The 22,840-nt window shown below is 43.5% G+C and overlaps 1 protein-coding gene across 1 annotated transcript in view; it reads left to right on the top strand.

Moving 5' to 3' along the window:
* si:dkey-215k6.1 (transmembrane protein 132B) overlaps positions 1 to 22,840 on the top strand; it is a 247,211-nt gene that overhangs the window by 176,349 nt on the left and 48,022 nt on the right. The window contains 1 exon segment of the mRNA XM_056420146.1: positions 11,515 to 11,658. Coding sequence (XP_056276121.1) covers positions 11,515 to 11,658 — 144 coding nt within the window.

Genomic DNA, 22,840 nt, shown 5'->3' with positions numbered 1-22,840 from the left:
AAGTTTACTTTTGTTCACTCAGCTGACGAGTTAAAGAGGCCGGGAGCTAATTAGATTTTCGCAGTTGCCTCCGAAACACATTCAAGTTATTTTTTAAATGACAGTTACATGTTGTTCTATATTCATATTATAACACGATGCACTCAAAGAAATGACTCATTGGATGAACTCAATTAAATTGCTGGCAGGTTTTCCATCCAATAATTATATGCAACTCCAACTCAAATTTAGCACATCAGTGCAATAAAATGTAATTAAGTTAGTCCAACTCATTTTTATGATATACATCTAAAATAAAATAACGATATTCATTAAATTAAATTAATTTGTGTTTGTCCAACTCAAAATAGAAACTTACTAACTAAAAAAATATGTAAACTCCACACAGAAGGGAGGCCCGGAGTGGGAATTGAACCCACAGCCCTCTGGCTGTGAGGCGACAGTGCTAGCTACTACACCACCGTACAGCCCTGAAAGTGTGTTCACCTCATGCAAACAACTGATTTTCAGCTGGCGCATGCGCAAAGGATAGTCCTCAATGAAACACATTTATTTTGAGTTGATATGCACACCATCTAACCTAAATAAATCTAATAAATGAAAGTATTCATACATTTTGTGTTACACCCATTAAATATAAATATCTATTTTTGTAATTGATTTATTGAAATGTATCAAACAATATTTAAATGTCACCTCTAAGAAGGGCTTGAATCGTTTTTTTGAGTGTGCAGAAGATAAGAGGAAATAAAAACGGAATAAAGTCATATGAATTACATTTTATTTCAGTTTTCCGCTGGTTGCCTGGCAACCTCACGCTGACAGCGAGATAGTGTGAGATTGTACCATGGATGTTTTTGACCACTCCATTATTGGAAATAATAATAATCATATGTGGGTGCTATATTGGATACGTATGGCATTGGTTCATAGTCTGGTCAAAAACTAAATATTCTCTATATTACTGAATACATATTTTGTTGTAGGGACAAATATACATAACACATTTATAAGGTCACAACGTTGATACACAATATGATCACAAAACTATTTTCTTTAGTCTTCAGACTTTTTATGCAAACAGAAATAATTCATAAACCATTTTTATTTACGCATTCATTAACATACCGGTACTTAGCTAGAACATATTGTTATTGACTGTACATATTTGAAAATGGCATATTTCTTCAACATTTATTAGTAAACGAGACCTTGATTATTATTTGTTTACCTTTTTATTTGCATGTTTACAAACTAAGAAACATCCATATAGAATCGATAAAACAAGTTGATATTAAAAAGCAAACTGTGAGGTTATTTCGACATTATAGTTCTAACTTCTCCACCCTTTCTTAACCCCACATATAATATACATTTATAATACTCTCTATATCTTACACTGCATGCGAGGCAATCAGAGGGTGTGAGGGTCGATGAAGGAACACAAGCTCAATCAATCTTTCTCCAAAAAAACTAAAGAACTGGAAGAAAACACAAGTTATTAGAGTCCTGAAATAACTCTCCCAAAGAAAGAGTGGAAATGTGGCTCCGGCTCCGTTAGAAGTGATTAGTCTGAAGTCGTATAGATCACAAGAAACATTTTAGCGTTTGGCCAAAGCATGATTTAATTGCTCTCTCACAAACTGATTGGATGCTATCGCACACAAACATGTACACACACACACAGTCACAAACTCACGATTATGCACTTACAAGTATAACAACAACAAAAACCACACACAGCATTGGCACACACTCAACGTGGACACACACCCACACACACCAGTGTGTTGCAGCCAAATAAATGAGCCGGCACTCCTCAGGCCTAATAGTCTGGCTGTAATTAACATTGTCATAGTGATAATAGCCATTTATCCCTGACATATCACACACACACACACACACAGTCCAAAACCTCTATCTTGTCTAGGCAGCTCGCCCAGCTGTCACCTCCCTCATCCGTCTCCTCCTCCCCCTCCTTTTTCTCCTCCTCTTCCTCGTCAGTGTTTTCACCCCTCCTCCTCCTCATCCTCTTCTCCCTTTCCTCCCTTTCCTCCGTTCCTTTTTTCTTCTTCACTTCACTCCATCATCTCCCTTCCTGAATATTGGAAACCCCCTCCCCCATTTGTCTTCTCTTTCATCCTCTTTCTATTTCTTTCTTCAACCTTTTCCCTCACTCGGTCTGTTTCTGTCTTACATTGCAACTTTGTCTTATTCTCTTTTCACACACAAATACGTGACAAGCCAAAAAGAGAATTTAACGCTTATTTAAACAAAATTAGGTATTTTCTTCTTTGAAATCTTCAGTTAGGAAGACTGAGTCCTCACAGAACTAAGACATACAGATCTCATCTAAAAAAAAAAACGGATGTATACTAAACCAAATAATTACATAACTTGTTTATAATGCAAAATAGGCTCATTATCCATTTAAAAGAAATGAATACACAGCATGATCCCAATGTCACGTGTTCAGTCAAAACACTTAGATCACTTTCCCGGTGTGCTTAGTGCGGGGATGTGAATACTTGGAGCTCTTGAAGCCGCCTGTGCAGTACATTAAGGCAGTTAAATCTAAAATACTGTCCATCGACACACCACACACACACACAGAAATAAAGTGCCATACACATGATGTGTTTAATGGGTCTGTAGTAACTTGTAGCTAAGTGCCTTTAACCAATTTTCTTTCCCAGCTGAGCCCTTACACACACACACACACGCACACTCATACAGAAAACACTTTGTACAGGTTGGACAGATGTGAAACTGGGGAACAATATAAGAGAAAATTAAAAAATACACATTTCAGATGAAGTTAAGATCCAAATATATATACATAGTTATTTGGATAAGTATTACCATCATCTGTAATGTGTATTTAAAAAAATATATATGTACATATGTGTGTGTCAGGTTGGTATTTCGTATGTGCTTCCATGAGTTAAGAACGCTTTTGGTTTGGTTTTGCTTTATTTTATAAAATGGTTTACATCTGCGTATCTTGGGATATATGAGCACTCTGCATACGCTGCCAAACGAATGAAATAACACTTTGATAAAGCGCATAAACCAAGTTTATGTCAATGCGGCAAGATAACTGGACTTCAAACAACCTCAATTAATGTGTGAACCCAGCCGTGGAAATGGAATCGGAGCAGTAACATGCCGAACGTCTGATTTGCAGACACACACCTTCACTGACTTTATTGCCTTATTAATGCCACATAGAATGCAATAAACAACCTACATACATGCATGCATGACCTGTAATTCATTATTTTTTGTTCTGACCTTCCGCCGCCTCTTGGTACAGATGTTCCCGCATGTTACTGACACGCATCCAAGCTTGTTGTGTTTTCTCTTGTTTACGATCAGACACAGACACACACATATTTGAGGTCTAAAGTAAGAAATGGGCGAGGAGGAGCAGGGACGAGAGATGTGGAAACGGAAACATTGCCAAAAGCATTACAGGAGAATAACGATCCATCAGGAGGCGTTGAAAGGAAACCAATGTAATGAGAATAACTCAGTATTCTGAGCCATATTCTTCCAATTTGTCTTTATAAGGGTCTTTCTGCCTCTTTATCATTCTGCCCTGCTCCTCGTATACTGTACATGCACTCAGATGAACACACAATTTAGTATTTCACTGCTTTGACCCTGGTCAAACACTCAATAAAGCATCCGATAGCACTGCTCTCCCTCAAACTGTAACTTAACCCCGTTTCTAAAGCGCCACTTGTGTCACGGCGTGAGGAAGGTGCTTTATGATAAAACTGCCCTTCTCTCCTCTCCCTCATCCTTGAACTCTTCTTCTCGTTTTTTTTCTTCCTCTCACAACATCTTTGATCTGTACCAGAATTTATTCAGTACGTTTATCCCTCTCTCACTTTTTTTGAGATATTAAATACACGTGCACACGGAAAAATTAAGAGATGAAGGGCTCTGCCTGTTGTTGGAGGCTATCTGTTACCTGAACAGGTTCTCCAATTAGCTAATCGAATTAACATATCGATAAATAAAGTGGATTCATAATTAGCTAATCGATTAATACGTCGATAAATAAAGTGGATTCAAAATTAGCTAATCAAATTTTACGTTGATAAATAAGGTGGATTCATAATTAGCTATTCGATTAATATATCGATAAATAAAGTGGATTCATAATTAGCTAATCGATTAATGTCAATAAATAAAGTGGATTCATAATTGGCTAATCGATCAATACGTCGATAAATAAAGCGGATTAATAATTGGCTCATCGATCAATACGTCTATAAATAAAGTGGATTCAATGTGTTTTGTATCTCTTTTGACTGACTTATTGACGCGTTTTATTGAACATAATTCGTATGCATTCTCATGCGAACATTTCTCTTTATTTGCTCGTATGAGTGTGCCACATCAGATTTGGCAACCATGGCGAGCGCACATAGACATGATGAATGCTACCTGATGAATGTTACCTGTGTGTTTGTGAGGATTGTAAGTAAAGCAGTGACGCCTCGGATAATACAACATAAGGCCACGCCTCCTGCCCCATATGTCACGGGAGTATTAGGGTGAACCCAATAGCACGATTCGGGAGACAAAACTGCAAATAATGATCCTTTAGTCAGAGAATCATCAGGAAGAGACCACTAAAAAATATATAGAGACACAATATGTAACGCTCGAGGGCTTGGGCTGGAAAACACAAGACAATCTGGCAGAGGACAAGAGAACGTGAGGGGACCTAAGTAGACAGGGACTAACGAGGGAACGGGCAACAGGTGAGACGGGCATGAGGACCAGGTGAAGGGAATGAGGGATTGACGAGGTGGGAGTGGCCAGAGGCAGGTGAGAGAACAGGTGAAGGGAGTTGGACTGACGAGGTGGGAGAGATCAGAGGCAGGTGAGAGAACAGGTGAAGGGAGTTGGACTAACGTGATGGGGAACAGGATCTGGAAAGATATGATAGTTAATGAAACAGGCAGACAGGATGAAAACAACTAATAAAAGGAAGGTGTGGAGCTGAACTGTGACACCATATGTCCTATGCTTATGTCCTATGCTTGTGTCCTATGCTTGTGTCCTGCTTTTCATGATCCATAAAGAGAAGTCAGCAGCAGAATTAAGGGGCCTACCTAAGAAATAAAGAGTGACATAAGGAAGAAATGGTGAAAAAGAGTCAAGGTGACCAATGATTGCAACGGGAGGGTCAGATGATCTAAGTGTGATCATAATGTAGTGATCACTACATACAGAAGCATCACTAGCCAAGTGAAATTGGTGGTGATATGAATAGAGTATTTGAATGAATGCATTTTTAATTCCAGAGTCAAACATCTACGTGATTATTTTCAAACTCAAAATTGCTTCCGAGTAAGACAACGTAAAGTCATGAGTGAAAACCAAGGCTTGGGTAACAGCAGACTGATTAGCAAATTGTGTTTGTACGTCAAAAGAAATTGTATATACAAAAGAAGTTGGTGAATTTGACAAATTCTCTTACGCCAGCTATCCGATCCACATGAGGACGTCTCAAGAAGTGTCTCTTCCTTGAGGACCAGCGTAGTAGCCAATGAGACGTTGTGTAGAAGCACGAGTACGTCAACAACATAACAGACAACATGTTCCAAACAGACTTCAGCGCCCTTTGACGTGTGTAACATTACGGTGAAGCAGAGACCCGTCTGTACAAATGACTCAATTCTGTTTTCATCAGACTGAGGTCAAAAGGTCACGACGAGACCAAACAAAGACTCAAGAGTTGGAAATGTGCCAAGCAATTTCCCCCAAATGAGAAACTTGACAATTTAAGGAGTGAAAAGAAAAGTGTGTGTGTACATGTGTGTTGTTATTGTGTCACATTTACTGGAAACACAGTTATAGATTAGTGGCAGAAGTATTTGCACTGGAAGAAGAGTGTGTGTGTGTGTGTGTGTCTGTGTGTATACAAGAACGAAAGAGAGAGGAACAGACCAACAGAGAGGGAGAGAAAGAGAACTGCTTACATACTGTTATTGTAAGTCACAGTTGGCAATGAATTCATACAGAAGAGCAAAAAGTGCCACATTTTTCACTGTCAACTCATTACAACCGTGTGTGTGTGTGTGTGTGAGAGAGAGAGAGAGAGAGAGAGAGGAAAAGACACTGCCTGTGTTCCGGTGATGGGTGGTCTCGCTCCAGTTGCTTCACTTTAAGTCACACACACACTTTACAGGGCACACTTGCACACAAACACACACACGCACACACACAATGCGTGGATAAGCTTCATTGAAGAGAGAGGTTGTTTCCTAGACTTCACTTCTCTCTGCAACATGCACACACACACACACACACACACACACACACACACCTCCTGGCAGCTTATCTCAGTGCAGCTTCTGAAGGCAGTGGGGAGGCTGGTTGTTGACGAGCCACTTAATAATTCCCTTGGACAGCCATGAAATGCTCTTCTTTTCTCCCTCTGTCTCTTTTTCTGTCTCCTCTGCTCCGCCTCTAATATTCTTCTTCCTGCTGTTTTTTTTTCAATTTCTCAAATGTAATGTTTTTTCTCTCTCTCTCCTCCCCCTGGTATGTCTGTTCTGTTTCGTTTAATAACTTGAAGGTTATTATTCGTCTTGCAACGAAGAACTATACGACATATGTTCTGTGCATTCACTCAACCTGCATTGGTTCTATTCATACGAGATTAAACCCTCCACCCTCTTACCATTGGCTGTTCCCCCTCCCTCCCTCCCTCCCTCTCCCTCGTGGAGTCACTTCAATTATGGTTAAACAAGAATATAATTCAATTATGTTTCCATCCTCATTAGAGATGCTTGTTCTCCAACACTAACTACCGTCGGCCGTGTTCTGACGGAGGGTCACGGGCGCGCGTTGACCCATGCAAATAGACTACCAATTAATGTCCACCATGTCAGGGTGTCCTTCTGAGCATCGGCGTGGTTCCAGAAGCTCCGTGACATCGGGACTCATTACAGGGCGAACGCGCCGCCCGTAAAAGATCAAGCGGTAGCGTTAGCACGAACACTAATCAGTGTCCAGGTCCTGTATTTAAAGGTCTTAAAGACAGTTTATAATTCACTTACCCCGATATTTCAAGGAAGAAAGTCTAATGTAAAAAAGATGTGGGTGAAGCAATGAAATACACAGAATTTATTTCAAATACATTTCAATCAGGAGAGACGGGTATTTAGAGTTTGAACAATCATTTATTACAATAGAATATTGCAATAGTGCAAAGTCTTTTTGGCGATTGGACACCATCCTGAAGTAGGATAAACCAGGGGTAGAGCTGCTGATATCTGCGCAGGCAGAATCCCCCCATGGAGTCCAGACACTGGTGGTGGTGTCGAAGCCGCGTTGCCGCAACGCCAATTGGAGGAGCCTGGGGTGGCGGAGGGACGAACTGACGCGAGCTGAAACGACAACTGACAGCAGCAGAGAACAGAACTTTAAAGTGTTACCAACGACTCTGTGATAGGCTTATCCAACTGGGCTGGCTCTAAATGGTTCATTCATCGGGCCCGCCCCCAATCAGCTAATGGAGTAATCGCTGCAAGTCTTGTGAATGAACCAGCTGTACCCAATGTCTTCCTGTCTGAATTTTCGCTAAGCTACATTTCAATCAGGAGAGATGAATAGAATATACACTTTTATTAATCCCCAAGGGGAAATTAGTTCTCTGCATTTAACCCAAAGCGCCGGGGTTCAGTGCCTTGCTCAGACTTGCAACTAATGGGGAGAGGGATCGAACCCACAACCTTGCAGCCTCTTACCCCACTGAGCTAAAGCCGGGTATTTAGAGTTTGAACAATCATTTATTACAATAGAATATTGCAATAGTGCAAAGTCTTTTTGGCGATTGGACTCCATCCTGAAGTAGGATAAACCAGGGGTAGAGCTGCTGATATCTGTGCAGGCAGAATCCCCCCAAAGAGAATTATTTTATATGTATAAAATAAATTAAACCTTACCTACAGCCGCAGAAGTTTCCTAGGCACCCCTAGAACCATTTCATGAAACCATTAGTTATGGTTCGAAGGGGTTAAGGCTAGCCGTAATAGTAAACATCACAGAGTTAAGAAGTTCTAGCTAAAAAGCAAGACAGGAAGGCCCCGAAGGACTGCAGACAAGGATACGGAGGTCTATCGACCGCAGAAGCTAATAGTGCCGATCTAGATATACAGCACTAAGACAGCAGGATCCGACCGGATCCCGAAAATGATAGTGGGGTCGGAAATGACGCAGAAAGGCAGATTAGGGGTGAAGATGCACCGCAGACAAGGACAGGAGGGGGTCGAGAGTAGACCGCATAACTGGACAGTGTGGATAGGAACTACCACTTCAAAGGAGAAGGGGATTTTAAGATCCCCGAATGGATAGCGGGGGTCACGACGTGCTTGGTCGCTCCCAAGGACCGGATAGGTTGGGTCAAGTTAGACCGCAGACAAGAATGGATTGGGGTCATGGGTAGACCGCAGACAAGGACAGGTTGGGGTCCTGTGTAGACCGCAGAACAGGATAGTAGGGGTCACTTTCAAGACCGCAGGACAGTTCGAGTCGGATTTGTATCGGTTGGTCGCTTCGTTAGACCCTGTCGGACTCTGGCTCCCACGCATCCGGGGAAGTACGTCCGGGAAAAAGACTGTGTCCTCGTTGGACGGGTTCGTCGCAGACCCAGAAACAAGAAATACCCGGAAACAGGAATATTATGTCAGCTTTGTGACGGCCCTCCCTGGACCTGTAAACGAGAGCGGGTTTCCATACCATCTTTTGCCTGATGTTTTTGCTGGAAATTGGAAGATAATCCACTTTGCCAGGTAACGGAGACCTAGGAAAATAAGAAGGATACCGTTACGCCAGATAGCGTTCACCTAGGAAAATAAGAAAAGATCACGTTAAGCCGGGCAACGTAAACCGCTAACTATTACGTTAAACTAGGCAACGTCAACCAGGGAAGTAGAAACTTCACGTTAGTTAAGGGCAACGTGAAACCAGAGAAAGCTAGAAGAACACGTTTAGGCGAGACAACGTAAAAGCAGGAAAATATTCTTCTTCTTTTAGATTTAAGGCCAGCATAGCCACGAAATGAACACCACCACCAGTTATATGTAAACCTTACCAACTTAAGGTTTCAGGGACCTTTGATTTGACCATATGGTGTCGAGGTCCAGCCGGATGTCGGAGCCAACGGCAGAGGAGGACCACCTCCCCATTCTCTGGAGTTGAGGCGGAGATGCATTGGCGGCCGCCGAAGTAGCAGCCCCTATCCGGAAAGAATGCCCCGAGTAGTTTGGCTAGGCTAAGTTGCTATTTGGGAGGATAACCTTCCAATGACCCCGGAACCAAGTCTGAGATATGGCCACCTTCCCCGGGGGAAGGAAGAGAGGAGCAGAGGAGCCAGTCTTAGGCCGAACCAAGAGGTACTCAAGCATGCTTCATGTTAGTTAAGGGCAACGTGAAACTAGAGAATGCTAGAAGCACACGTTTAGATGAGGCAACGTAGAAGCAGGAAATTGAGGAAAACTCACAAGAAAACTGATCACCTCGCACCAGCATGGTTCCACAAGTCCGTGTTAGCGAGCGGATCTGGAACCTTAGCTATGGTGAGATACGGCTGTACATAAGATGACTGACAAGTCATTGCCAACCGATACTTGAAACGGACACCACAAACAATTTATATGAATGACTTACCATATAGTGCCGGACTTCAATGATTTATGACTTGCCAGCATTAGGTTGAGGTCAGGGTAAAGGTCTACAGCTGTCCCATTCCCGGCATCAGTGCAACTGCGATGCCTAGGGGTTAGCCAAAGTAGCAGCCTCTGTGCTACCCCTTTGACCTACATAATGCTTCGTTGATCGAAGAAAGGAGGCCCTCCGCAAAGCTGCCTAGATACTTGGAGTATTGCCCGGGAAGACCATCCAGGATCCGAAAATGGCCTGAGGTGTTTAGGAAGCTGAGCGTCTCCTAAGCTAATGAAGTTGCTTAACGATAACCATTGACGGACTGCAACTGTGTCACAGAGGGAGGCCAGTAACCCCCCAAAACCACGGATGGCCTGCATCCGTGTCGCCCTTGACTGCATCAGGGAAATGCACCATCAGCCTTTGCAGCAAACGCAACTCCATACAGAAAGTGTCCAACAACCTGCCCCGCCGGTCATACCGGCCCGTCAAGATAGATAATATCGGGAAAATTTGAGATAGGCCGATGCCATATCCAGAGAGTAGGCCATAAACGCGCATTCGTCAGGTATGATACCTCTGACGAATGTACCAATGGCCAGGAGAGTGAGTAAGCGTAAACTCTTTACTTGTTCTTGCGTCCTAGACCAAGCCTCCGCAGATGTTTGTTAATGCGTGGGTGTGTTTTCTTGATCTTGATGTAGGTGTCTGTATACAGCATGTGTAACTGTGTCTTTGAATGCACCACACGACTAAACTGCATTCTCAACTAAGGGGCCTTTCTTATAATGTATAGTTGTGTCATTGTTGTCCTGATACTTGTACTTACATAACAGATCTGAATGCTGTTTATGTTGAAAATATCCCCAAAAGGGAAAACCTTCATTCCCACAATTCACTTTTCTGCCCCCCCAAACTTAACTTTTCAACATGAAGAATGACCTGAACCCAATGCTGACCTTAAACCTAGACTAAACGTCAACCCATCAAACATGAAGGCTAAAGGAGGGGGAAACAGTCAACATGGTCAAACTCTCCAGAGATGTGCTCAATTTGAAGATTTTAAAATGTGTCCTCACAAAGGCAGAACACACACACAAACACACAAACACACACACATCCTCACACACACACGGTGCCGAACATTTTGGATTAAAGACGTTTAAATCCTGATTGTGTCTGGAGCCACACGGTGAGCTATGGACAATGCAGCACATTCATTCTGCATTTCTGCTTCTTCATCTTCTCCGTTGGCATGAATTACTCTAGAGTAAAAACAAACACACACACACAAACACACGTACACACTCCCCATCCAGAAACAGTGGGCCCGGCAAAACTACCTATAATCAGGCGTTTGTTTGTGAGAGGCAATAAATGCCACCTTGGAAACTCAATGGAAACTGAGGTGTGTGTGTGTGTGTGTGTGTGTGTGTGTGTGTGATGGTTTGTTTGTGCTATTTCTGTTGGAAGGATCTAATCAAATATCACCATGCTGATTAAATTAATCTTGAGATTTATAATCACCTCTTTTTATCTCCTTCCTTTAAAACTCTCCCCTGGTCTGTTACTTGTTTATTCCGGTCTCTTCTGAGGGGAATTTAATTAATATGACAAGCATATTATCTAAAAAGAAACAACAAGAAGTATGAATGGGATAGATGTCGGGGGAATCTTTTTTAAAAAATGAAAATACATTCAAATAAACACCCATTTCTTCTTTCATAAAGCACCCGGCAGCGGTTTCAGGCATAAAAAACAAAAACATGCGTTACCTCTCTTTCATCTCTTTTATGAGAACTTTTCTTTTCTCTCTTTCTTTAGGACACGGAGGTGGTGAACACAGCCATTCTCACAGGTCGCCGTGTGGAAGTGCCCATCAAACTGGTTACCGTGGAGACCGACGGGCAGGTGAGGGAGGTGGACGACTCGGTCACCTGCACCTCGACGGACGTGGATGTGGTCAAGGTGCGTGTTGAACGGAGGGATGTATGAGTCTGACTTTTAAATCGACAAGTTTTTTTTAATTCATTCATGCATTTGTAAAACCAGACACCCTCAACATGCACAAAATACGGCCATCCATGGTCTAACGGCTCATTGTTAATACTGGACATTTTTTTTTTTACTAGATGATGGATATTAGTATTATTTATGTGCAAAAGTGAAAAATTGCTCAGTGAAATATGAATTGGCAAATCATTTCTCAAGAGTTTGAGAAATATAACCGTTTAAACAACAGGGAGGTAATTACAATTATGTGAGGAGGTAAACGTGGGGTTATTTTACACAGTGAGTGATCCATCTTGAATCATCATTATATTTTTTAAATCTCAAAGCATTTTTGTTGTTCTCTAATTCCCTTTGTACCACGGAGCATAATGAGACACTTATCACAGCACGCAGGCTTTTTTTAATCTCACTTCCTGTTGACTGAAAGTCACATGAAAGTCTCAGGATTGCCGATATGCGGGCAACTTTTAATTTAATGGCCATTAAAAAAAAAGCGAACATCGGTCATTTATATTCGTACCAGTAAAGCAGAATTATCAAATAGCAGGAAAACAGATGCGGCCGTTAAAAAGAAACTCGATAATTACGATGTTATTACTGAACCACAGCCATGTCTTTGTTAAGGTTGATGTCTTCTCAGCTTCAAGACAAAATGATGTGTGTTGGTACTTCGCCGTGTGGGTGAAACTAAGACTGCAAGTCATTTTGAAAGCCCGGATTGTGAAACCGCTCCTCGCTGTTCACTTAAAGGGCTGGCGCTTCTGTGTGACGACGTTCCAGTGGCCGATCTTTACTGCTACGTTGAGGATTTGTCTCGCTTTGAGAGTCGCATTTTCTGTCTTCTCCTTCTTTTCCTCCTCCACCAGGGCGTGTAAGCGCGGCCTCCATTGTAGAGTGTTTGTTGCGTCCGCCTTCTTGCTCCGCCCTCTTTTACTTGTTCCTCTCTCCTCCGCCATTGTTAAGTCTCGGGTGGCGGAATCACTTCCGAGACTACGTCCGTCATCTTTAACTCTTTCTCTCTCCTCCCCCTCCTACACACATACACACACACACACACACACACTTCCTTCACCACTTGATGTATTTTAGGTAGTATCCTTGTTAACGAATAATAGTATTGTTAAAGATAAATATTTTCAAGAGATAATTTGGTGCATATGTGTTGTGAGTTATGATAATAATGTGTTCACTTTGAATGTGGATCACATCTCTAACAATTGACATTTTAAGTGAACCTCAATGTTTAAACTTTATCCACAGTTTGGGTGTTAATATATTCATATGAATAATTTTCACAATATTAATAATTAAATGTGCGTACTTTGCAAATAACCAAACCTGCTTCTGCCAGATTCAGTCTTCTGATAGGAGGTTACTAACTTCAAAAAAATATGTTTGACATTCCGCTGATTAAAAGTGCCCTGTGGTGTTTTCTTGTTTACATTCATTGTTACTGACCAAAACACATCGTGTACATCCCGAGGCCAGACTCATATGTGGAATGCATTTCCTTCAACTTTTCTTTGAAAAATGGGCATCCATACTTGGTAGAAGTCCTCTTCTTCACTGCTGAGTTTCATGGCAATCTACCTGTACGCATCATGCATGCACCTCCCCATGCGTATGCATGAGAACAAAGAAAAATACACACTGTGTTATAATAATAATAATAACTTTATTGATATAGTGTAGTGAATGTGATCTTCCACAATAGCACCTTTAAAAACAAAGTTTACAAAATGCTCTTCAGAGAATCAAGGCCAAACAAATAGAATGGTAAGATACGAATATAAAATAAAAAAACAGACAAACTAAATTAGGGGAACCAAAGAGCTGCATAAAAGGACGACATCACTTAAAAGCTGTTCTATAAAAATCGGTTTAAAAAGTGATTTCAACGAAGTTACTGATTCTGCAAGCCTTATCTCCTCATTGCTATAGTGGTCAAAGACTCCGGAGGCTACTGCTAACTCCCAATCGAGCTTTCTGAAAGTGGAAGGTAGATACTCCATCCCCTATTCCTGCTCAATCTCCCCGTTACTTTAATAAAATGTTGTCCAACCAGAAACAGGAAGTTGAGAAATAACCATATAGCCATTTTGCTCTTCAAACCTTATTTAGTTTATGTGGTAAAAAAAGCCATTCATCATCGATAACATTTTCTATAATGAAATCAAGGTGAAAGGTGCAGTGTGCACCAAGCTCCCATTTATAAACTTAAATGCACGTCGTCTCCAGCCTGCTCCTCACTCTGTAATCATTCCTCACTGTTCGCTTAATCCCCTCCACAAGGAGGTCAGAGGTCAGTGTCAGCCAGGGCAGCCGTCACGGATCACGGTGAGGCGGTGTCTGTCTGAAGGGCGGCACAGGGTTCGGTGTGCACCGGATCTTTAGTGCCGAGCCACGTAAACTCAACAGAAACACTGTACTAATAAATAATACAGAAATACATCCGGAAAAAAAAGCTTTACAGAAAACAAGCTGATACTATGGATTGGAGATTGATTGTCCTCGTGCTACTTCTCCTCTGAGCCTTCAGGGCCTAAAGTGAACGGCACCCTTGCTGTGACAGCTTCAATATGAGGCCAATTTCCTGGTACACGCCGACCGGAGTGGTGCTGTTTAAGAACGATCAATAACAACACAGCCCAAATGGAAGGAGCTCATTCAGATAGCTGTAATGTTTGCTGTCAGTGTGTGTGTGTGTGTGTGCGTGTGCGTGCGTGTGTATGTGTATGTATGGAAGGGTGTAGGAAATAGTGGCTGGCGTGTGTGTGAATAGATGTGTGTGTGTGTGTGTGTTGGGAGGGGGGTTATAAACAAACATACAAACACAGAAAAATAACACACACATCGCATGTTTAACCCTTGTGTTGCCTTCGGGTCATTTTGACCCGATTCAATATTTAACCCTCCTGTCGCCTTCGGGTCAATTTGACCCGATTCAATGTTTAATGTCGGTGTTCTTTCGGGAGTCAACAAACAAACATAAAGTACCTCACACTTAAACTTGGAAAACAATATTAATTCTAATAATTTTCTGGAGATTTTAATAGCTGGGGTCATATTGACCTCAAGGGTAAAATATGTTAGTAAATATAAAGGTAACAGGAGGGTGAAACATTGAATCGGGTCATATTGACCCGAAGGCGACAGGAGGGTGAAACATTGAATCGGGTCAAATTGACCCGAAGGCAACACAAGGGTTAATAGATCCTAAATCCACTTTACGCGTTGATCATTGAGATCAACTGTTTGAAATATTTCATTTGCTCTATACTTAAATTGAAGCTTCGTTTTAGAGCAACCGCAAAGCAAAGTGCTGTCGTCAATCCACTTGCTTGTGGCAGCTAGAATATCTGTGACTGTGTTTGAGTTGATATCATGCTGAGCCGGATCTCCAGCTGCTCACGTTCCTTCACTTCAGACTCTTCCACACTCAAAGAAATGACTCATTGGATGAACTCAATTAAATTGTTGGCAGGTTTTCCATCCAACAATTATATGCAACTCCAACTCAAATTTAGCACATCAGTGCAATAAAATGTAATTAAGTTAGTCCAACTCATTTGTATCAAATACATCTAAAATAAAATAACGATATTCATTGAATTAAATTAATTTATGTTTGTCCAACTCAAAATATAAACTAACTAACTAACAAAATATGCAAACTCCACACAGAAGGAACACCCCAACTGGGAATTGAACCCACGGCCCTTTGGCTGTGAGGCGACAGTGCTAGCCACTACACCACCGTACAGCCCTGAAAGTGTCTTCACCTCATGTAAACAACTGATTTTCAGAAGGCGCATGCGCAAAGGGTAGTCCCCAATGAAACACATTTATTTTGAGTTGATATGCACACCATCTAACCTAAATAAATCTAATAAATGAAAGTATTCATACATTTTGTGTAACACCCATTAAATATAAATATCTATTTTTGTAATTGATTTATTTAAATGTATCAAACAATATTTAAATGTGTCACCTCTAAGAAGGGCTTGAATCGTTTTTTTGAGTGCACACAGTAAACCCGCTCGTGTCTTTGGGATTTCAGTCGAGCTGAAAACCGTTCAGCTCATCAACATCTCCCTCATTTCTCCTCCTTGATCAAAACCTTGCCTTTCCATCCAATATTGTTTACAATCCACGCAGCTTTATGCAAACCAGGGGGTGCATGTGCCTGGTTTACATGATGGTAATTCCTCAGTAACTGCTGTCCTACCCGACTGAAGTGTACGCATCCACCCTGCTTCATGAAGCGTGCACCCCTGAATTACTTCTTATATTCATATATTATGATGTACAGAAATTGTCAACCGGAAAAATCATGCAGCAACATATTCAGATGAAGTTCGGGACACCGTGTGTAAACTGTGATAAGCGTTGGTACGAGACAGAGACACGAGACCTGGAGCCCTCCCATGTGCTGATTGTGTTTGTTTGTGTGGGAAGAAGAGCGTGTGCATGATGATTGAGTGTTAGCAAACTGTTGGTGTTTGTTGACATCTAATCTGACAGATATGTCCCCTCTTGTATTCTCTTACACACACACACACACACACACATAGACACACTCAGAGAAGCTTCAACAAAGCCAGCCTTTCGACAATGGGACCCACGGGGTACAGCTCCAGGTAGCGAGAGCTGTCAGTGAGTCACAATGACAGCTGTAAAGTGCAATAACGCAAACATGTGTTACACACACACACACACACACACACACACATACACACACACACCACCCTCTGCAGCCTAATCCTGAGTGGGCAGCACGGAGCAGGTGAAGTTTTAACACCTTTCATGATGACACTTCATCATTTCAAACACACAGCACGATATAAAGGACCATTTCAGAACACAGGAAACAGATTCAGGAGTTCATTGCATTGAGCACATGGAGAACAATGTTATTTTAAATACGGAGCAAGTGTCATGGTGCTCATTGCTGGAGGGCACTCGCCTATTTGACTCCTCCCCCTTTCTCGTTGTTGCATGTAGAGTATCATTAGGAAAGTTATGAAACGTCAAAAGTTCACCTGCTCACTCAACTCAGATTGTTACACATCATGTACTGTATAGACACATATTTCGTTCTTTTTTAAGATTAAGACCGACATCAACTATCAGGATACAAGTTAATTTAAGCAACAGGAGCACAGGAGGTATCTGTTTTCTTTCAGGCTTGCCGGCGCTAATCACAATCGTCGGCGTATGGAATGAGAATAATCCCATGTTTTACTTTTAGACCAGCCCGCGAGCGTGCGTAGTTTCATTCCGCTTTTCAGATATGTTTAAATCAGACGACTTTCGCTTCAGAGAAGGGTTTTTCAGCGCTTAACGTGATGGAGAGACACTGAATCTTCAGAGGGCTGTGGGGCGCACACCTGGCATAATTTCCATCTAGAAAAGCCATCAGTGCCATTCTGTGCTCTTCTTTCAATGAAGAAGCTCCCCAGTGGTCATATAACATAAACATTTAAGGCCACGCCCGTATTAGCCGTTAGCTTCTCACGGGGCGCTGATCGTGCCGTGCTCCTGCTAATCACACACACCTGCATCACCTGAAGCCTGACGGGATGGATTTGTGTTTTAAACACATTAATTAGTATTTTAATCACAAGCTAAATACACAAAGAAACAACTGGAGACCGTCTTGTGCCGAGAGGAATATAAATACGCGGTAAAGTACTCACAACCCCCCTCTGTGGCACTTAATGACACATTCTTTCCACGATTACTTTCACACAGACAGACTCAAAAGGTCTTCTTTTTGCAGCTGGTAACAAACACCACCGTGTCCCGCAACTTAGAGAACATGTCTCCGTGTCCGTGATGGACTCTATCTTGGACTGCAGCAAGTGGGCGTGGCTGTCCTTGAAACGCGACTTTCCGTCTCCGCAGAGCAACGTACACCCAATTGAATGGACTTCTGTAGCGTCTTGTATCATGCTTTATAGATCCGGGGCCCTTTGCGATAGTGAAACGCATTAAACCAGCAGAGAAAATTAACGGGTGACTCGAGGAACGACCGCATTCCTCTTTGGCGTCGTTCTTAAACGTGTGTCAGACAAACCAACTGGAGAGAAAAAGAAGAAAGACAAGATTTCTCCGCGGCGAGTTTCGAGCGATAATAGTCCGAGGACGAGAAGCATTCTTGTTCGGTTTCACATCACATTCCCCTCTTGTTTAATTACTCATGGTGGAGCAATGTTTGCAGGGGGAATTGCTCAGCGCCTTTTCTTTTTTGTGTGTGTGTTGCCTTCGCCCGCTAATGAACATAAAAAGTGACGAGCTGGGCCCGTCTCCGGCTGTGGTGGACCGCTGTAGATTTTCAACAACGCGGCTCGTGTTGTTCAGTTCAGCCCATTTAAGCGCTGACAACAACACGAGCAGCGGTGATGTACTCCATAGATAATAACATTCCCCTCCTCTTCAGCCCACCCTCGCTCTTCTCTGCCAGTGTAAACTATCTTGTTACGCTGTCATTTGTGATGTGTGTGTGTGCCGTTGTTGTTGACAGAGCAGTATGTGTAGGTCAGCGGTGTCACAGCCGGTAGGGGACGGATAGGGGACGAGCAAGCACATACACACAAATTAGCACCGTCGTCTCCCGGCCTCGCGCGAGCCGTTGCTTTGACAAAGGGGAGGAGGCGAGGGGAGGAGGCGAGGGGAGGAGGCATGTGCCGAGGCCTAGTGAGAAGATGGGATGAGAGACCTGGACAGTGGTGGAAGTGACGAGATACGGGATTTTGGACGAATGGGAGCAAAATGAATGAAGAGTGAAAAGGAAAGGTGGAAAGAAAGAAGAGAGGAAGGATCAATGGAAAGAGAGTTTGGGAGGAGGGGTTGCTGATGACTTTAAAAAAACGACTTAACCCCTTGATCCCTGAACAGGAACAATTGGCTGTTGGCTAAACGTTAGACGGCTAGCTTATCCGGCTCCGTCTTGCTCGACTCGGGGAAGTTTGCACTCGAGGAACCTTAAAGAATATTTTACCAAGATAGAGTCACGTTTGCCAAACGATTCGTCCTCATTGTAAAGGCTTCCTCTCTTGTAACTTTAAAAGTAACAAACAAAGGTCTGAACAACAGACCACACATTCAATTCATCTTATTTTATATAGCCTAGAGGGCTTTACAATATTTACACATGAGTTAAACCAAAGGAAAGTATAACGACCTGAAAAGGAAACTAGTGAACAGAGAAACTAAACGTAACAAGGAAAGACCGGCTGGCAACCACCTCGACCAAACCAGGTGAGATGAATCTTCCTGATTACCTGACTCCGCCCCGTCTGGCTCCTGGAGGGAGGGGCCTGCTCAGAAAGGGGCTGTCTCACACGTGAACACACTTGGGACACACACACATTCGTGCATCTATGCCCAGTAGCATAACTACATACACCCTCAAACTAATTGTGTCCTGTTTCTCCTGCATATTGTTGGACATACACACACTTTCTTACTTGCTTCATTGTACACACACAGACACACACACACACACAGACAGACAGATCATCTCACAGAGACACACAGGGGATTTGAGCGGTAATTGGTTAGGGTGGAGATTCCTTTATTGATGTCGTCAGTAATTGAATTTGACAAAGAGGAAGACAAAAGCGCTCTGAAGTGGTGGCGCGAGCACGTGTGTGTGTGTGTGTGTGTGTCAGAATTTATGTTTGAGGGAGATTTTTCGCGTGTGTGTTTCCACATGCGTTATGGGACGGATACAAAGCAGATTAAGAATTGATCCGTGTACCATTTAATGAACCAGTCGCAGAGTTTGACACGCGCCGACGTGACCCCGACATGAATGCACACATGCACACTTTCTCTCCGTCCTTGGGAAGGCGCTACGCTTGTACTTAAACAGTGTGTCTTTGTCCCTGTGGGACAAAATGTCCTTCACATTTGAAAGAGAAAGTGACGGTATTTTTTCCTTCACATTCACGCTCACATCACAGGCGCCCTATGGCAGGGGCTACGGACTATCACAGACTACCAGAGCAGACCCGCGCAATGGTGAGTGCCGATTTATCCCTAGCGGACGACCTGAACTCATTTTATGCACGGTTTGAGGCTAGCAACAACAGCGCTAGCTCGCCGGCTAACAACAACACCGTTAGCGTAGCCGAGTGGAGTTCTACCGCTCGGGATGAACACACACTCTCTGTGACCGAGCACAGTGTGAGGAGGGCTCTGTTGAGGGTGAACACCAGGAAAGCTGCAGGTCCAGATGGCATATCTGGGCGAGTACTGAAGACCTGTGCTAACCAGCTAGCTCCAGTGTTCACCACAATATTCAACCTCTCCCTGGCTGAGTCCGTGGTCCCCGCCTGCTTCAAGAGATCCACTATTGTCCCTGTGCCCAAGAATGCTTCTCCAGCATGTATGAATGACTACCGACCGGTGGCCCTCACCTCGGTGGTCATGAAATGCTTTGAGAGGCTGATAAAGGACTACATCTGCGCCTTCCTCCCTTCCTCCATGGACCCGCTGCAGTTTGCTTATCGCCCAAACAGATCCACGGATGATGCTGTCTCCCAGGTACTGCACACCACACTCTCTCATCTGGACAGCCAGAGGGGGCTATGTGAGACTGCTGTTCATTGATTATAGTTCAGCTTTCAACACCATAGTCCCCTCCAGACTGGCCGGCAAGCTGATTGAGCTGGGACTGAACACAGCACCAGAAGCTTGGATCCTGGACTTCCTGACCGCCAGGCCACAGGTGGTCAGGGTGGGCAGACACCTCCAAATCCCTCACCCTGAACACAGGATCCCCCAGGGTTGCGTCCTCAGCCCCTACTGTACTCCTGTACACACATGACTGTGTGGCCAGGTTCAGCTCCAACACCATCATCAAGTTTGCGGATGACACAGTGGTGGTGGGCCTGATCTCCGACAACGACGAAGGCCTACCTGGAGGAAGTTGCTGATCTGTCACTCTGGTGCCAGGACAACAGCCTCATCATGAATGTCACCAAAACAAAGGAGCTGATTGTGGACTTGAGGAGGGTACAACAAGAGAGGACGTACTCACCACTGGGGATTAACGGGACTACTGTGAGCGGGTATAAATACCTGGGAGTCCACATCACCGAGGATCTGACATGGTCAACAAACACAGACACTCTGGTGAGAAAGGCAAGGCAGCGCCTCTACCACCTCAGGCAGCTGAGGAAATTTAAAGTTTCCCAGAGGATCCTTCAGTCCTTCTACTCTGGAGCTGTAGAGAGCGTCCTGACAGGAAGCATCACAGCCTGGTTTGGCAACTGCTCCGCCAGGACAGGAAGGCTCTGCAGAGAGTAGTGCGTTCGGCTGAACGCACTATTGGAACCACACTCCCACCCTGCAGGACTTGTACACCAGGAGGTGCAGAACCAGAGCCGCAGGATCATGAAGGATCTCACCACCCCAACAACAGACTGTTTCAGCTGCTGCGGTCAGGCAGGCGCCTCCGTAGTCACGCTGCAAGAACAGAGAGACTGAGACGGAGTTTCTTTCCTCAGGCCATCAGGACTGTGAACTCCGACCTCACCAGGACCCCCCACATAGACCCACACAACTGCCCCTCTTAGGCACACACACACACACACACACACACACACACACACACTTACTGTAAATATTGTGTTGTTTTTTATTGTAAATAGTGTGTACTTGTTGCCCTTGCACATTCCTGCTGAGCATTGCCACTTTCATTTCACTGCACACCCTGTGTGTGTATGTGACAAATAAAACATCTTGAATCTTGAATCTTGAAAGGTGGAAAGAAAGAAGAGAGGAAGGATCAATGGAAAGAGAGTTTGGGAGGAGGGGTTGCTGATGACTTTAAAAAAACGACTTAACCCCTTGATCCCTGAACAGGAACAATTGGCTGTTGTCTAAACGTTAGACGGCTAGCTTATCCGGCTCCGTCTTGCTCGACTCGGGGAAGTTTGCACTCGAGGAACCTTAAAGAATATTTTACCAAGATAGAGTCACGTTTGCCAAACGATTCGTCCTCATTGTAAAGGCTTCCTCTCTTGTAACTTTAAAAGTAACAAACAAAGGTCTGAACAACAGAGGGGGAGACCACACATTCAATTCATCTTATTTTATATAGCCTAATATCACAAACTAAAAAATGTGCCTCAGAGGGCTTTACAATATTTACACATGAGTTAAACCAAAGAAAAGGAAACTAGTGAACGGAGAAACTAAACGTAACAAGGAAAGACCGGCTGGCAACCACCTCGACCAAACCAGGTGAGATGAATCTTCCTGATTACCTGACTCCGCCCCGTCTGGCTCCTGGAGGGAGGGGCCTGCTCAGAAAGGGGCTGTCTCACACGTGAACACACTTGGGACACACACACATTCGTGCATCTATGCCCAGTAGCATAACTACATACACCCTCAAACTAATTGTGTCCTGTTTCTCCTGCATATCGTTGGACATACACACACTTTCTTACTTGCTTCATCGTACACACACACACACACACACACACACAGACAGATCATCTCACAGAGACACACAGGGGATTTGAGCGGTAATTGGTTAGGGTGGAGATTCCTTTATTGATGTCGTCAGTAATTGAATTTGACAAAGAGGAAGACAAAAGCGCTCTGAAGTGGTGGCGCGAGCACGTGTGTGTGTGTTTGTGTGTGTGTGTTTGTGTGTGTCAGAATTTATGTTTGAGGGAGATTTTTCGCGTGTGTGTTTCCACATGCGTTATGGGACGGATACAAAGCAGATTAAGAATTGATCCGTGTACCATTTAATGAACCAGTCGCAGAGTTTGACACGCGCCGACGTGACCCCCACATGAATGCACACATGCACACTTTCTCTCCGTCCTTGGGAAGGCGCTACGCGTTTGTACTTAAACAGTGTGTCTTTGTCCCTGTGGGACAAAATGTCCTTCACATTTGAAAGAGAAAGTGACGGGTATTTTTCCTTCACATTCACGCTCACATCACAGTGCAATTAGCAGGTTGTGCTCCGTGATTGGCTGAGGGGATGCTCCAATGCTTTGATGTACAATTGGCGAACACACTAACTTGTAGTTTTCTCCTTCCGCTCTGTGGGTTGCAGTTTGAGGCCCTAAATGGGTTAAAGTTCGGGAAGTGTAACAGTTTG

Source organism: Pseudoliparis swirei, chromosome 7, assembly GCF_029220125.1.
Source record: "Pseudoliparis swirei isolate HS2019 ecotype Mariana Trench chromosome 7, NWPU_hadal_v1, whole genome shotgun sequence".
NCBI classification, from domain to species: Eukaryota; Metazoa; Chordata; class Actinopteri; order Perciformes; family Liparidae; genus Pseudoliparis; species Pseudoliparis swirei.
This window is presented reverse-complemented; position numbering and strand designations above follow the sequence as displayed.